Raw genomic sequence first — 15092 nt, 5'->3', positions numbered from 1 at the left:
CTATTTTGCTCTTGGCTCAAGGAAGTGTGATCTCTGATTTTTCTTACTCTTGGAGTTGGAGGAAAGATCATGGAGCTCCAGAGTGTATTTATTCTTAAAAAGTGGGATCACTTGTCCTTGTGTCTGGACAAAGGCAAACCCTTTGTTGTAGTCATATTAACTACTCTGACTAAATGGAGGGTTGAACCCTTTCCATGACAGACTTCCCTCATGTTCTAAATCTTTCCTCTTTGGAAAGAGTCCCTTTTCTGTAACCAGGAACAAAAAGGAGCATCTTCCCTTAAGAGAGTAGGAAAGACAAGCTGGCTTGTCTTATCTGATACGACTGTGTCAAACTTCTTCCAGAAAGGATCCCACCTGAATTCTGAGGCACATGAGATTTTCCAGAACTGGTGCCTGGCTACTGAAGTAGCTAACAGGTCTTGCAGCCAGCCTCAGGAGTCCTGTTTTGATTGGCAAAAAAAGAGGTATTCAATTATATTAGTTTTTCAATTGTGTTAAGCTCTTGATGTTTAAGATGCAGGCTAACATGATTTTTTTTAAAAAAGTACACTTTTGTGCCTGGCAAGATGTGGCCAGGTAGTCCATAGATTTGTCCCCCACCAACACAGTAATTAGAAAAAAAGTTTGTCCTGGTTTTAGGAGTGTAGGCTTTTTAGTTTTTTGTACTGGGACCTTACAGCTGTGATCAAGTACATTGGCAGACCAAAGCAGCTTTAAAGTCCCTTCTCGGGTGCTTTTTGCATACAGTCTTCTGGGAACGAATGCCCTCAACAGGAATTACCATATCTCCGAAAGGGATACCACTACTACAACCATCTTGGGTAGGACAAGAAAATAGTTTCACTCTAGTACTGTGCAAGACTTATAGGCCTGAGTGAGCCATCTTCTTTGGTGGGAGTGTCTCACTATCCTGAGTAACTTCTTCAAAAGATAAATGAAGGGAAGATGGCAACTTCCGCTTCAATTTTGGACGACAGATATTTGCCCTTTATGTCAGTCTGTTCAGCCATTGCCCTCATCTGGCAGGCTTCTCAATGGCAATCATCCACTTTCTCCCCATGGTTTGAAACAGAGAAAACTAGTGTCTCCTGCTTCCTTGTCTCAGTGTTATGATCCATATTTGAATGGTTTCATTTTTTCAGGGTAGCCACTAGAACTTGGTGAAATTTTTAGCTTTTGGAGATTTTTATGCCCTTGTCTTTCAAAAGGAGGGTGGTTATCAGCAGAAGACTAACTTACTATCTAAAATCTGCTTTTGGGTTTTAGCTAATAGCCTAGTGAAGGGGTCCTGAATCCCAGCACCCCTCATCTAATATTTGGAGACGAAGTTAACAGCTGTTTTTCTTAAGTGCTTCAGAGGTCTTCTTGTTGAGAATGAGAGAAAGAAAGGATGCTTGAGTTCTTGAAACACGATTTGAATAACCACTTAAGCCTGGAATGAGTTGCTGGGCCTTATCTTTAAAAGGTAAACTAGACAAGTAGGTTTGAAGCCAATCCTGAGAAGTTCTCAAATTGTCAAGGATAATTGTTTGTTGAGTCTAAAAAGATAAGGATAAATCATCATCTTGTGAAGTCTCAGATGGTGTAGAAGAATACAAAAGCCCACGCAAGCTATGCAGACCAAACCTGTTCCCCTCAATATTGTGGTTTTTTTGTGGTCAAGAAGTTACAGCAACACTCCTGCTTTCACAGTTCCTGAAAAGGACTCCTTGCAGGCGAACTGTTCTTTGGCTTGTTTCATTTCCCAAAAGGACTAAAATCTGGAAATTTTGGTCACTTGAAAGGAATTGGAGATTTCATGTGTTGCTGCTCCAAAAAAAAAAAAAAAATCAGCTTTAAGAGCTAAAATTGCAATGTATAAAACAGGAGTGCTTAACTGCCAAGCTGCTTGCGCTTCCAGAGGAAAATAATCTGGTCTGAGGATGAAAGGACTAGACAGGATTGCCTGTTTTCAATAAAAGGGTACAGCTCATGTGTGCACTTCAGGGAGAAGTCAGAATCCAGAAAAGAAGATATATTGAGGAGAATGAAATTTTCCCATGGATTCCCTGTAGGCCCTTTTTAATTATTAAATAGGTAGGAAGTCTCTGCACCAAAGGATTTTTCCTTGTTGCCCTTCCCCATTGTCCACATTACCGTGAATTGGACTTTTCCCCTCCCCCCCTTTCTCCTTATTTACAGGAGTGATAAGTCGTCAGAGAGGCCAAATGCGAGCTAATTGAGGCATAGGGCTGCACGTCATACTTCTAACCCAGAAAGAAAAAAAATGGAAAGAAAGCAAGCACACTGGTGTTTACATGTTAATACTTCGGTATTACACAGCTTTTTTCATACCAAGATCTCAGAGTGCTTGATAGAGGAAGGTAAGTATTACAAAGCAGCAATGTGCAGTTTTGGGCAATTTACTTCACAACAGTTCACTGACAAGCAGGAATAGAACCTTGGAGGCTTCACTCCTAGTTCAGTGCACTAGCCACTTCACTGGATTCCTCCTTCAGAGGGATCATTTCTATGAGATATATGAATTAAGACCATCATGTCTCTTTCCTACTTGGTATGAGGAGCCATAACACTGTCTAATCACCACTTGAGCAACGTGGGAAGGAGAAATACCCAAGAAAGCTTTTCTATCCACAGCAGATTATGAGGTACGGATTTTATGAACATGTGTTATTTATATTATTTTAATAATAAATATTATTAATAATAATAATAATAATAATAATGTTTTCATTATAAATGCTTTTTTAAAAAAAAACCCACATATTTTACAAAGCCTTCATATTTAGGACAGCAACTGGCCATTTTCTCTGCCTGGAGGTGAATTTTTTAAATTATGGGAAGGATCATTGTAAGAAAAAAGTACTTTGAAAAGTAGCAAGGCTAAAACAAGAGTAGGGGACTGAAATTGGTCAGTCATTGAGGATTAGTGCCTTTACTTTGTTTGGCACGGAAAATGTTAACAAGATTAAACTGGAAGTTTACTGAATATGCCAAGTTGGCCACTATTAAGATTTTTAAAACATGCATGATACCCTTTAATTTCACCGCACAGTCTTCCGCCAGTTCTGAATGTGGGCTGTTACGCTCATTTGCTCTTTTGTTGACATTCAACATATGTAAACTACCTTAATATTAGGAAAAGGAAAGATTTGCAGGCATGGAAAACAGTGCCCCTCAATTTTAGGATTTCTGCAGTTTGTTGCATTACACAATATTCTGTAAATATTATACTTTAATTCAAGTAAGTTATGTTTTACTGCAAAGACCTAACCCAGAAAAAGCCAACAGAAAATGCATAAAGTTGCCATACTCTAATATCACAGCTGTACAATTGAATTCAATTTGTTAAGTTTACAACAGGTGTTGCATGTATCACATTCTTCTTTTTCTGTTCAATGTTAACTTCTCGTAGACTCTAAGATCAGAAGGGACCATCATGTTCATCTAGTATCACCCTTCTGCAAACTGCAGGCCACAGAACCTTACCCACTCCTGAAATAGACCCCTAATCTATGGTTGAGTTAATGAAGTTCTCAAATCATGGTTTAAAGAGTTCAATTTACACAGAATTCACCCCTATTTTCTACCTCCTGAATGCAAGCTTAAATACTTGACATTAAAACAATGTAAGTGTACATTTAGTGCAAATGCTTGCCCACCCTGAACTGGACCAGACAGTCTCTCTCTCACGTGTCCTTGATACAGGGTGAAAATGAAACTAGTTTTTGCATTCAGATTACCTCAAAGACACAAAGTCTACCTTATAGACTAACAGACTAAGTGAGTATTCACCCACAAAAGCTTACGTTCCAATACGTCAGTTAGTCTATAAGGTGCCACAGGTCACTGTCGTTTTTTTACAGATCCAGACGAACTCTGCTATATCTCTCTGATATAAGCTAGTGAGCTCTTCACTGTGATGGTGTTGCAACAGCCCTCGATAATCCTGCTTGTTGATTAACATCCCCAGAGGACAAGTGTGGTTCCCCTAACCCCTCTCCAAACCATGACTACTACTGAGAACTCAAGGTGGTTAGTAGCTCAGCTCCTATGGCCAGCCACATTCTTGATCTGTAGTGATTGGGATGGGATTGAGGTGAAGCACTTGAATTTCTTTCATGGCCTGAAGCGGTCACTACCTTTTGTTTTGAAGCTAAATCACATCTGTGTCAGGACACTAAACCTATTAGACAGTCTGCCCTCAGAGCACTAGAAAAATGCTATGAGATTTAAATCACCAACAGGGACAGAGTGTTCTTTTGACAATCAATGATTTGGGCGGTCCTATAAAAAAAAAGCTTTTGTTCTCCATCTCTAGGAGCGTTCTTCTCAGGCTCAGTCCTCAAAGGTCATTTTGGTTGACAAGTTAATCTGCAACCAAGGAAGCTGAAGGGAAGGTGGGTGGAGCCAGGGTGGCAGAACTGTTTGAATCAGATCACAGACTTGCAGATAAGGCCAGAAGAGATGATTGATGATACAGGTCAGCCTACATAAGAGGCTACAGGACTTCCCCTGAGTTAATTCCTGTCCGAAATAGAGCATGTCTTTTAGAAAAACATCCAATTTTGATTTGAAAATTTCCAGGTGATCAATTGTTTAAAAGATCTTTAAGATTCCTATGGTTCTGTGGAAGACCAGGAGAGCTATTTTGCCTTTCACCACAGCTTGTCAGATCTTAAACATATACATCTCAGGTAAACAGCTTGGTTCATTGTGGATGTCCCTGCTCATTAGCAGATTACATTACCTCCTATTTTGAGGGAAATGCCTACTATTTTGCAGAGAAAAAAAACTGATTGGGTTCAGACTGTCCATGAGAAGTTAAAACAAATTCTTCATCTATTTTAGTTCCTGCCAGGAGTGCTCCACAGGCCTGAGGAAGTTTGGTGCTACCACCTGGATCCACATCCTTTCTGGCTGGTGAACTGCTTAGCCCATTTCTAGTGGAATCTGTCCGTGCATCAAATAATGGCAGGCTGCCAACTTCTTAAGTGCATCCTATACTGCTGCAGAATTACCTGCTCACTTGAGAATCGTGTTATTTGGGGTTATTTAAATCTCATGATCTTCTGAAGCCTTGCAAGTTTTTGTTCTTATTTAAAAATGGGCACTCTTGACTTCAGTCTCAAATTTAAAGTAATAGACCGCACTCAAGCAATGTAAGGGAACAGGGGAAAGTGGGAAGAAATTGTGCAGAGGCAAGGTGAGGAGTAGGAGACTAAGCGGAAGAAGTGACTATGCAGTCATAAGGCAGGTGAATGAGAGAAAGATAAGTATAGCAGTTCCCCTAACTCACAATGAAAAGAATATTTCAAGCAGCCAGAGCAGGGAGATACACGTTCTGTATAAATTTAAGGTTGAATTTTGAACCTGAAATGAACACAAATTGGGGAAGGGCTATTAATTGGGGATTGGTCCTGCTTTGAGCAGGGGGTTGTACTAGATGACCTCCTGAGGTCCCTTCCACCCCTGATATTCTATGATTCTGTGATTCTATTTACTCTTGAGACTAAAAACAAATGAAAAACCATGTATTAACTTTTTCAAGTTTGATTTTTTGGCATCTGTTTCTGAATGCTTGTGGGTGGCACTACTGCTGAAGGGAGCCATCCATTTGATGACAACCTGACTAACTGTTGTTCTGTGCTTCATCTTTCCTGTGTGATTAAGATTGAAGATTGTGACAAGACAGCTGTCTTAGATGCCTTACTTTCCTTGATCTGTGTTAATCTGGATAGGATACAGAAACTGCTTTAGTCTCGTAATAACAAATGAAGATCAAGTATCTGCTGACATGTAGCTCAGCTGCCTTTCATACAGTTGATAAGGTGATGTACCTCGAGGCAGAAGAATGGTGCTGCTTTTTGTGGCTCTTACCATCTCAGAATGCCTTCTAGAACTTGTTCGGCAATGGTGACAAGATGGTATAGTGAAGTCTCTCCAGATGCAGATCTACAATGGTTCATGGTTTTGACACTAGTAAGACTAGATTACTGCAATTTGTTCTATTTAGGCTCTACATCTTTAATCCATTCAAAATCTGTACCTGGCCCAGAATGCTGCAGTAGCCTTGAGCTAAGTGTCTCATTATGAGCATATTACAGCGGTGCTTTATAAGCAATACTGTCCACCTGTGGGTTTTGGTGTGGAGTTTATAGGCACTGTTATTGACCTAAGGAATTATAAAAAGTATGAGGGGCTACCTAATTACAAACCACCTTTTTTCACGTCATACTGTTGCAGTTAAATTCAGCATTGGCACAAAATCTCAATATGAGAAGATGCTGATAGCATGGCTTTATTCATAAGGGCTCCTTGGCTTTGGAATTTAAACCCCACCCCTTGGTCCAAAAAATAGTAAGTTTATTCACTTTCATGGCATGCTGTGAGGCTCATCTCCTCATGTGGGGTTCTATGAGGAAAATTTTGCTTGATGGGCATCATCAGGAAGGGGTACTTTTCCCCCACTTTTTCGCTTTACAGGTTACTGTTGGATTTTGGGTTTTATATCTGCTGATGTTTTAAAGAAAACTGCAAAGAGTGCCTAGAACTTCAGATAAACTGTTTAAATAGATTGTTTAATTCTTACAGTTACAAAGGGGGTAAAACAGCTTGTTACTGACTACTAGTTTATGTTTTAGTAAGTTTGATGAAGACAAGAACACAAAAGAATATCAACTTATTATGGCAGGCTAGAATGATGTATTGAAAACTTTACTTAAAAAAAATGAAGTACTGCAATAAGTGCTGCCATTTTAACTAACAGACCACTGTAGCTTTATAGAGGAACTTTCTGGTAATTTCATCTATTAAAGAAAAAAAACCCAAACAACTTACAATATCACTGCCAGAGAGCGATGATACAGACGAGGCAGATGAACCTGAGGACAACTGTTGAGTACTAGTTAACGACAAAGCCAAGTGTTGGTTGAAGGGTGATTCAGAGCCTCTGTTCTGTTGTTCTGCACTGCATGCAGTTATGTGCTCTCTTACTTTCATTCTATTGTCTGTTGATAAAAACATGATCATCATTCAGAAGCACATGAAACCTCATCACCTTGTAGTGTAGAAAAAAGTATTTCCCAAAGTTGCATTAACTAGCTAACGTTAAAAATTTTCAACAGCAAGAGTCTCAGGCTACATCTACGCTGCCCTGCAGTTTGGACAATATGGGACTGAATAACTGTGTGCACCAAAGTGCTATGGTAACTCCCACATGAAGACACTGAGGGAATGAACTAAAAGGTTCCCAGTTTGCATTACCGTAGTCACCTTTAACAAAGATTACAATAATGAGAACTAGAAACCTTTTAGTTCATGCCTGCAACATCCACACAGGGGAGTTTCAGTGCAATACTGTGGTGCACACGGCTATTCACACCCCCATAATCCAAACAGCAGAGCCAAATACGCAAGCCCCCCCATCTTGAAATTAAATTCAGGTGCATGAGACCTTACTGCAGAATTTTGTGACTAGCCCAGTACAGAGAACATATTGACAACTGGATCAGTCCAAGAAAAGTTCTCTGTATTTCTTAGAAAGTATTTTAGTAATTTGAAGCTTCTGAGATCAACTCTTGTACTTACCGATATCAGGTGACAGACTACTTTTGCCTCCCCATGTCTTTTTAATCCATGCTCTGTAGTCAATCACTTCCTGTGTCACTTTGATGATTCTACCTAATGTGCTAGAAACAAAAGTTATATTTGTAGACTAATATAAAAACTAAGTGGAGAAACAAAGAGGTTAGATATTCAAAAACTATATTCTACATGAACTACTCAAATGAACTAGATTGGTTTAAGATTTAAAGAGGTGATAAAGAAGTCACCAAGGTATTATCTTAGTTTTCATGACTTCGTTTGCTTACTACTCAGTTTAAGCCACTGGCAATGCAGACTTGCTATTAAACGACATTTGTTGCACTTCCTACCTTTACTAGTGTTAGTGACCCTATAGTTGAAATGGACTCTGTCAGAAACACAAGTTTCAACCAAACTTTTCTGTAGTAACACTTTTAATAATTAAAATACTTATACTTGATAACAAGAGCACCTCAGAGATTACAAGTATTCCCTAGAGAAACTAAATAATCATAGCTTCCTTATATCCTTCATGGAGTCTCAATTAGACTATAAGTAATATATGGAATAGAAACCTCAGTTAATACAGGTCTTGGTCTCAGACGGGTTTTGACACTGAAAGACCTTCAATCTTTTGCCATAGATTTAAAAAATTGGGGAATTAAAGGATATTAAATCTCTACAAATAATGCACAGTATTAACGTTCAGCATACAGTGGCTTGGAGACACCAGGAATAGAGAAAAACTGCTGCAAGTGGTGTGGGATTGCCTGGCCACTGAACTCCAAGAAGCAAAATTATATTTCTGACAACTATACTATTTACGTTTATTAGAAGCAATCCTAAATCTCTGAGATTTAGACTGCAGAGATAACAACTACAAGTTTCTTTGCTGACCAAGGGGATACACCAGGACCGGGACTACTTAAAGACTGAGCCCAAGGAGGGCTAGAGAGACACCACCAGAGAAGTACTGAGATAGGCAGTGGTGGACTGTATACCCCAGAAGAGGTCTGTTCTGGTTCACATGCAGACAATGTGCGTGACTCAGCCCTCCAGCAGTCGCTGAAAAAAAATGCCTGAAAACCACCAAAAGGGATCACCAGAACTGAAAGAATGCAGACACACTCAAACAGAGGGGGCGCTCATGAGAGGTGAGTGCTGACCCTGTTACATTTGGTACCAGCAGTGTGATTCTTCGGACCAACCCGATTAACAAGGGGCATGATTATGGAGGAGGTGATCCACCTGTTGGTGGCAGGCCAACAGCAGCAGATAACTGTGGTGCAACAGCAGCAAGAGCAGCAGCAGCATACCCAGACCCTGCTGATGCATCTGATAAAGAACCTGCAGGTGGCCAAGTTTGCGACATAACAGCAGTGGTGGAAGAGCCACTCCAAGAAGCAGGAGCAGAGACACTTCAGTCACATCACATCTGGCAACTTATGAGTTTAGCAGATGAGAGGCCTGAAACCCAGCTACGGAGATGTTATGGGTGTGGACAGCTGGGGCATTTAAAAGGGCTTGCCCTGGCAGGAATGGCAAGGTTTAATTGCTTTGATTGGGCAGCATAAAAAGATTTTGCCCTTTAAAGGGCTGGATGCAATGCAAGGGGAAAGGCAAGGGCCCCAAGGATAGACCAGATGGGAATGTTGGGTGCAAATTCCTATGAGTTAGGGGTAGGTTCTCCAGAACTGATAGGGGAACCAGGCAAGGGTGATTCTGGGCAGCAGGACAGTAGGGCTATTGCAAAGGCCCCAAGAAATACACAGCCCATGGCCAAAGCAAGGGAAAAGGCTGTGTGTTTTGCCTGCAGGATGGCAGGGCATTTAAAGAGATATTGCCCTCTCAGAGAAAGGAAGGGCAACAAGGGGAAAGAAGGATATCCCAGGTTGAGGCAAGACTGAGACACAGTCTAAAGAGAGACTGGGTGGGTTTCTTGGCCCTCATGCAGGAGAGATCAAGATGGCACCCTAGGACCAGGAGGGTTTGGGACAAACTAGGTAAGTGAACCAGAGGAAGGATGGCAAAAGGGGTTCAGATGGAGCCCCAAGTACAGGATAATATAGGGATGCAGACAGATTCCCAGGAACAACAGGATATAGATGGGACCCCAACAGATTGTCAAGGTCACCGGTTACGGGTGGGAACCCAAGCTGGACCTCACAGTGAACAGGTTAGCACAGGACTGAGACAGGGTCTCCCCAAGGAAAGAAGGTAAAGCAGGCCAGATCAGTGAGTTCCCTCCTAAGTGTTGACGAGCTAATTAAATGGCTGGAGTCAACAGAGGGCAAAATGGAGGATCTTATGTGCTGGAGGGAGCAACTGGCCATGGATCTCCAGTTTGCTAAGGAGGAAAAAAAAGCACCTGCTCCACTTGGTAAAAGACCTCGAGACAGCTCGTCATGCAGGGATGGACAAGCTGTGGCATACAGAGACCCCAAAATACAAGAGGCAAAGGTGAACTGAAAGGCTTCTTAAATGCTCTCAGATAAGAGACCTGGGAGAGTAGACCCTGACTAAACAGGGCAAAAGGACACACAAAACCCCTCTCCAGATAGAGGTCGAGGAGAGAGAAGACCCTGCTAAAGCAGAGGAGACAAGAGACTAGTAGAACTATCACCCCAATCCTATCAGGGAGGGGAGGGAAGGGTGAGGTGAGATGAGATGGAGTGGACTAGCCTAAAGGCTTACTGCTGGAGGCCTCATGGTTTTGCCACACCCATCCCAGCAAAGGAGCAGTGGAGAGGTCCTCCAAGCAGCCCAGAGTGGTTGCAAGGAAGCAACCAGAGGGGCTGATGGAACAGCCACTCAGGGGCAAGGAGGGCCATATAAAAGGAGCAGCAGAACAGCACAGCAGTTAGTTGCTGCTTGGAGTTGGAGAAGAAAGGTCTGAGTGCCTGGATGGAAGACCAGCAGAATCACAGACAGATAAGTCAGGGCAGGGACTGGGGAAGTGAGAGTCTGCCTGGCTGCTAGGACTGATCCAAAGACAGTTTGCTGGCAGGTATTAGGGGAGCAATGAAGGAGCTCCTGGCAAGCTGCTGGGATTAAGTAGGGACTGAGCCTGGGGAGGGCTGCAGGAAGACAGTGTCTCTGGGGAGGAAGCCCTGGGGATACGGCCCCATACCAGGACTGGGACTACTTAAAGACTGAACCCAGGGAGGGCTAAAAAGAGACCCCACCAGAGAGGTGCTGAGATAGGCCCTGGTAGACTGTATACCCTGGAAGACGTCTGTTCTGGTTCTCATGTGGATCGTGTGTGAGAGAGACTCATCTGGAGGGCTGAATCACTGAGGGGAAAAAAAAAAAAAAAAAGCGCCTTGAGAACCACTGAAAGGTGTTATCACAACTGAAAGAATGCAGACAGACCCAACCAGAAGGGTGCTCAAAAGAGGTGGGTGCTGACCCCATTACAGTAAGGATTTTATAGCAGGGGTCTGTGGGCTGCAGGTTTAATTTCTGAAGGGTCTGCACTGGCATTTGAAATTTTGTAGAGGTCGGCAAATGAAAAAAGATTGAAAAACCACTATACAATACAACAGGTCTGTCCTCCATACTTCACACCTGTCCTCTATCCTCATGCCTTTTTATGGTAGCTTTTTCCCTTTAAGTTTAGAGAAAAGGGGAAAAATACATCTCAATAGCCTATCTTACTAAGAAGGCTCAATTACCAGCAGCCTACAATCACTTAGCCCTCTAATTTACAAGCCTGAACGGTATTTTAGAAAAGCAGACTCAAGGCATGATCTACAGCAGAACCCAAAGACAAATCTTGCCTCTAGCATTAACTTCATGTGTTGCATTGGGCAAGTCTACACCTAAGGCCACGTCTAACCTTCAGAATTATGTCAATTTAACTTACATCAGCTTACAGCCCCCCCCAATTATAAAAATGTGTGTGCAGGCACACTTGGCTCCTTGTTTCTGTGATGCACATCCTCACCAAGAGCGCTTGTATCAAATGTATTGTCAGTGTGGGCACTGTGGGATGGAAATATGTATCAGTTTGTGTATGGTGAAATCAACAGTTATCCATATTTACATATAAATAAATCTAATCCTTCCAAACCTAGATGTAATTAAACATTATGCTTGTATAACCCAAACTCTTAAAGCAACAAAAATAGTAGCCTATCTTGTAATGACTGGGGAAAGCCTAGTAACACCAATATTACTGGCATACAAACACAGGGGATGTTGGTTCTATTACCCATCAAGTTAACATAGAATAAACTGCAAGTCCTCACATCACAGGAATGCTTTTGCAAGCCTCTATTACAGTCTCCTTTCCTCGACTCAAATGATCATCTTGAAGAATCTGTTCTCCTTCATAGCCTTTGTACTGAAGCAGATCTTATTCTCCCCCAAGACTGGTATATCCTCAGATGATGATTGCCCTTAGTAGGGGAGCAACTGAGCCTCAGCCATGCACAAAGGAATGTAATGTCCTTTTATCAAATGAAACCCTAGTCATTTGAAAGGTAAAGTTAGTGTTTGAAAAACCAGGTTCACAGATCCTGTTCATGAAGCCTTCTTTTAAAAAAGCTGGATACATGAAGATTGTTCTGGCTCCTAAAAGGACAGCGTTCCCACTGCTGGTAACTTTACCCAGGGTGTTGTGACTAAGGTCTTCCTGGAATTTAAAAAGTAGGGATAGGCTATCTAATGTGTGCAATATTGATATCCACTTTCCTTGCATCAGACACCATCAAGACCCACTTGTATATAGTAATGGAATTATGAACACTGGAGTGTCTATCAACCAAGGAATTACCTGAAGTATACTAAATTCACTCTTCTGCACTCAGTTCTACAAGAAAGAAGAATTCTGGGATATAAATAAAGACTGGACTCCACACTAGGTGATGTGGAGCCAATTTTCATACGTAAGCTATGGTAAAACCAGCAAGTTGGCTAGGCATACCTTGTTTGGTATGTCAAAGCACAATAATTTTTTCCCTCCATCATGGCCCAGAGAAGAGAAGTGAAGGTATATCCAGATGTATGACCATAAAGAAAAAATGGTTACTCACCTTTCTGTAACTGTTGTTCTTCGAGATGTGTTGCGCGTATCTATTCTAGTTAGGTGTGCGCACGCACCGGTGCACGGATGTTGGAAACTTCTTCCCTAGCAGCTACCTGTCAGGCCGGCTGGGGAGCCCCCTGGAGTGGCGACGACATGGTGTTCGACATAAGACCCTGCCAGCCCGACCCCTCTTCAGTTCCTTCTTGCCGGCTACTCCAACAGAGAGGAAGGTGGGTGGGAATGGAATAGATATGAGCAACACATCTCGAAGAACAACAGTTACAGAAAGATGTTTAACAGTTTTTGCTTCTTCGAGTGATCGCTCATATCAGTTCCAGTTAGGTGACTCCCAAGCCTTACCTAGGAGGTGGGGTCGGAGTCAAGGAACCGCAGACTGGAGGATCGCTCTGCTGAAGACCGCATCATCCCAAGAGTGCTGGCGATGGCATAGTGGGACATGAAGGTGTGAACCAAGGCCCATGTGGCAGCCCTGTAGATTTCCTGGAGAGGAATGTGTGCCAGGAAGGCAGATGATGATGCCTGAGCTCTTGTGGAGTGAGCTGTAATAGCAGGCGGAGGGATGTTTGCCAAGTTATAGCAAGCACAAATGCACCCGGTGATCCATGAAGATATTCGTTGAGAAGAAACTGGGGCGCCTTTCATCTGCTTCGCAATGGCGACAAACAACTGGGTTGTTTTACAAATGGGCTTTGTCTGGTCTATGTAGAAAGCGAGTGCCCTTCGAACGACAAGAGAATGGAGATGTTGTTCACAAAGGTCAGCATGCGGTTTTGGGTAGAAAACGGGCAGGAAGATATCCTGGCTCACATGGAAGCGGGACACCGCTTTTGGTAGGAAGGCCAGGTGAGGTCTTAGTTGAACTTTATCTTTATGGAAGGTTGTATAGGGCAGCTCACATGTGAGAGTCCGTAGTTTGAACACTGGACATGCAGAAGTGATGGCCACTAGGAAGGTGACTTTCCAGGAGAGAGAGAGAAGTGAGCAGGAGGCCAGCGGTTCAAAAGGAGGGCCCATAAGGCAAGAGAGGACTAAGTTAAGATCCCATGCAGGCACGAGTGGCTTCGTTGGAGGATGGATTTTCTCCAGGCCTTTAAGGAAACGCCGCACGACCGCGTGTGCAAACACGGAGCTCCCAGCCGCGCCTGGGTGAAACGCAGAGATGGCTGTGAGGTGAACCTTAAGGGATCCAAAGGCTAGGTGCTGGTCCTTTAGGAATATCAGGTAGTCCAAGATGCACGGAATTGGAGCCTGAAGCGGGGGCACCTGCCGCTGAGTGCACCAGCTGGAAAACCTTTTCCACTTGGCTTTGTATGTAAGCCTTGTTGACGGCTTGCAACTTTCAAGAAGCACCCGCCTTACCGAATCCAAACAGGCACGTTCAGCCTGGTTTAGCCACAAATCCTCCAGGCAGTGAAGTGGAGTGACTGAAGGCCCGGGTGCAGGAGATGACAGTGGTTTTGAGAGGCGAGGTCGGCGCTGAGAGGGAGACGCAGGGGAACCTGGATTGACAGGTCCAACAGGAACGGGTACCAACACTGATGCAGCCAGGCAGGGACTACATCTGCCTTGTCCTGGAGGACCTTGAGGAGCACCTTGTGTACCAACGGGAACAGAGGGAAGGCATAAAGCAACTGACCCGACCACATGATCTGGAAGGCATCTGCTATCGAGCTCGGGCTGTGACCCTGGAAGGAACAGAAGGCTGACCACTTCCTGTTGGACTGTAAAATGAACAAGTCAACTCGGGAAACTCCCAGGTGCGGAAAATGGAATGAATAATATCCGGACGTATCAACCATTCGTGAGCAAGAAAACGCCTGCTCAAGCTGTCTGCCAGAATGTTCTGGACACCCGGCAGGTACGAGGCCTGAAGGCTGATGGAGTGGGCTAAGCAGTCGTCTCACAGAAGGAGGGCTTCTTGACAGAGCGACGATGACCAGGCTCCACCTTGCTTGTTCAGGTAGAACATAGCCATGGTATTGTCCATTAGGACTGCTACGCAGTGGCCCTGCAAGTGGAGGAGAAAGGCTTGGCACACAAGGTGATTCGCCCTGAGCTCTTTGATGTTGATGTGCAATGACAGCTCGTTCTCATGCCATAAGCCCTGCGTTGTCAAGTTCCCGAGGGGGGCCCCCATCCCAGGGCAGATGCATCTTTGACCGGGGTAAGGGTGAGCTGGGGGGGATGGAATGGGACCCCGGCACCCACCATCTGAGGATCTAGCCACCGTTGTAGGGAGTAGAGTGTGCACTTCGGGACCATGAGGACCATTTCTAGACTGTCATGTCCAGGTCGGTAGGCTGAAGCCAACCACGTCTGTAGCAGCCTGAGTCTTAGTCTGGCATGCTGCACCACGTAGGTACAGGATACCATGTGACCCAGTAACCTGAGGCACTGCCTTGCTGTGGTGATGGGAAATTTGCATAGGCTGGTAATTATGCCTGCTATAGTC

At 43.5% G+C, this 15092-nt stretch overlaps 1 protein-coding gene across 4 annotated transcripts in view; it reads right to left on the bottom strand.

The window, feature by feature from the left end:
- The window catches only part of TENT4A (terminal nucleotidyltransferase 4A), a 106925-nt gene that overhangs the window by 29611 nt on the left and 62222 nt on the right, over positions 1-15092 (bottom strand). For all 4 annotated transcript variants that reach the window (XM_050938171.1, XM_050938172.1, XM_050938173.1 and 1 more), the window contains exons 9-10: positions 7594-7694; positions 6844-7013 (exon numbers count right to left, since the gene is read on the bottom strand). In XM_050938171.1, the coding sequence (XP_050794128.1) occupies positions 6844-7013; positions 7594-7694 (271 nt within the window). The remainder of the gene's footprint in view (positions 1-6843; positions 7014-7593; positions 7695-15092) is intronic.

Source organism: Gopherus flavomarginatus, chromosome 2, assembly GCF_025201925.1.
Source record: "Gopherus flavomarginatus isolate rGopFla2 chromosome 2, rGopFla2.mat.asm, whole genome shotgun sequence".
NCBI lineage: Eukaryota > Metazoa > Chordata > Testudines > Testudinidae > Gopherus > Gopherus flavomarginatus.
The sequence above is the reverse complement of the archived record's forward strand: the minus strand, read 5'-3'. Positions and strand labels throughout refer to the sequence as shown.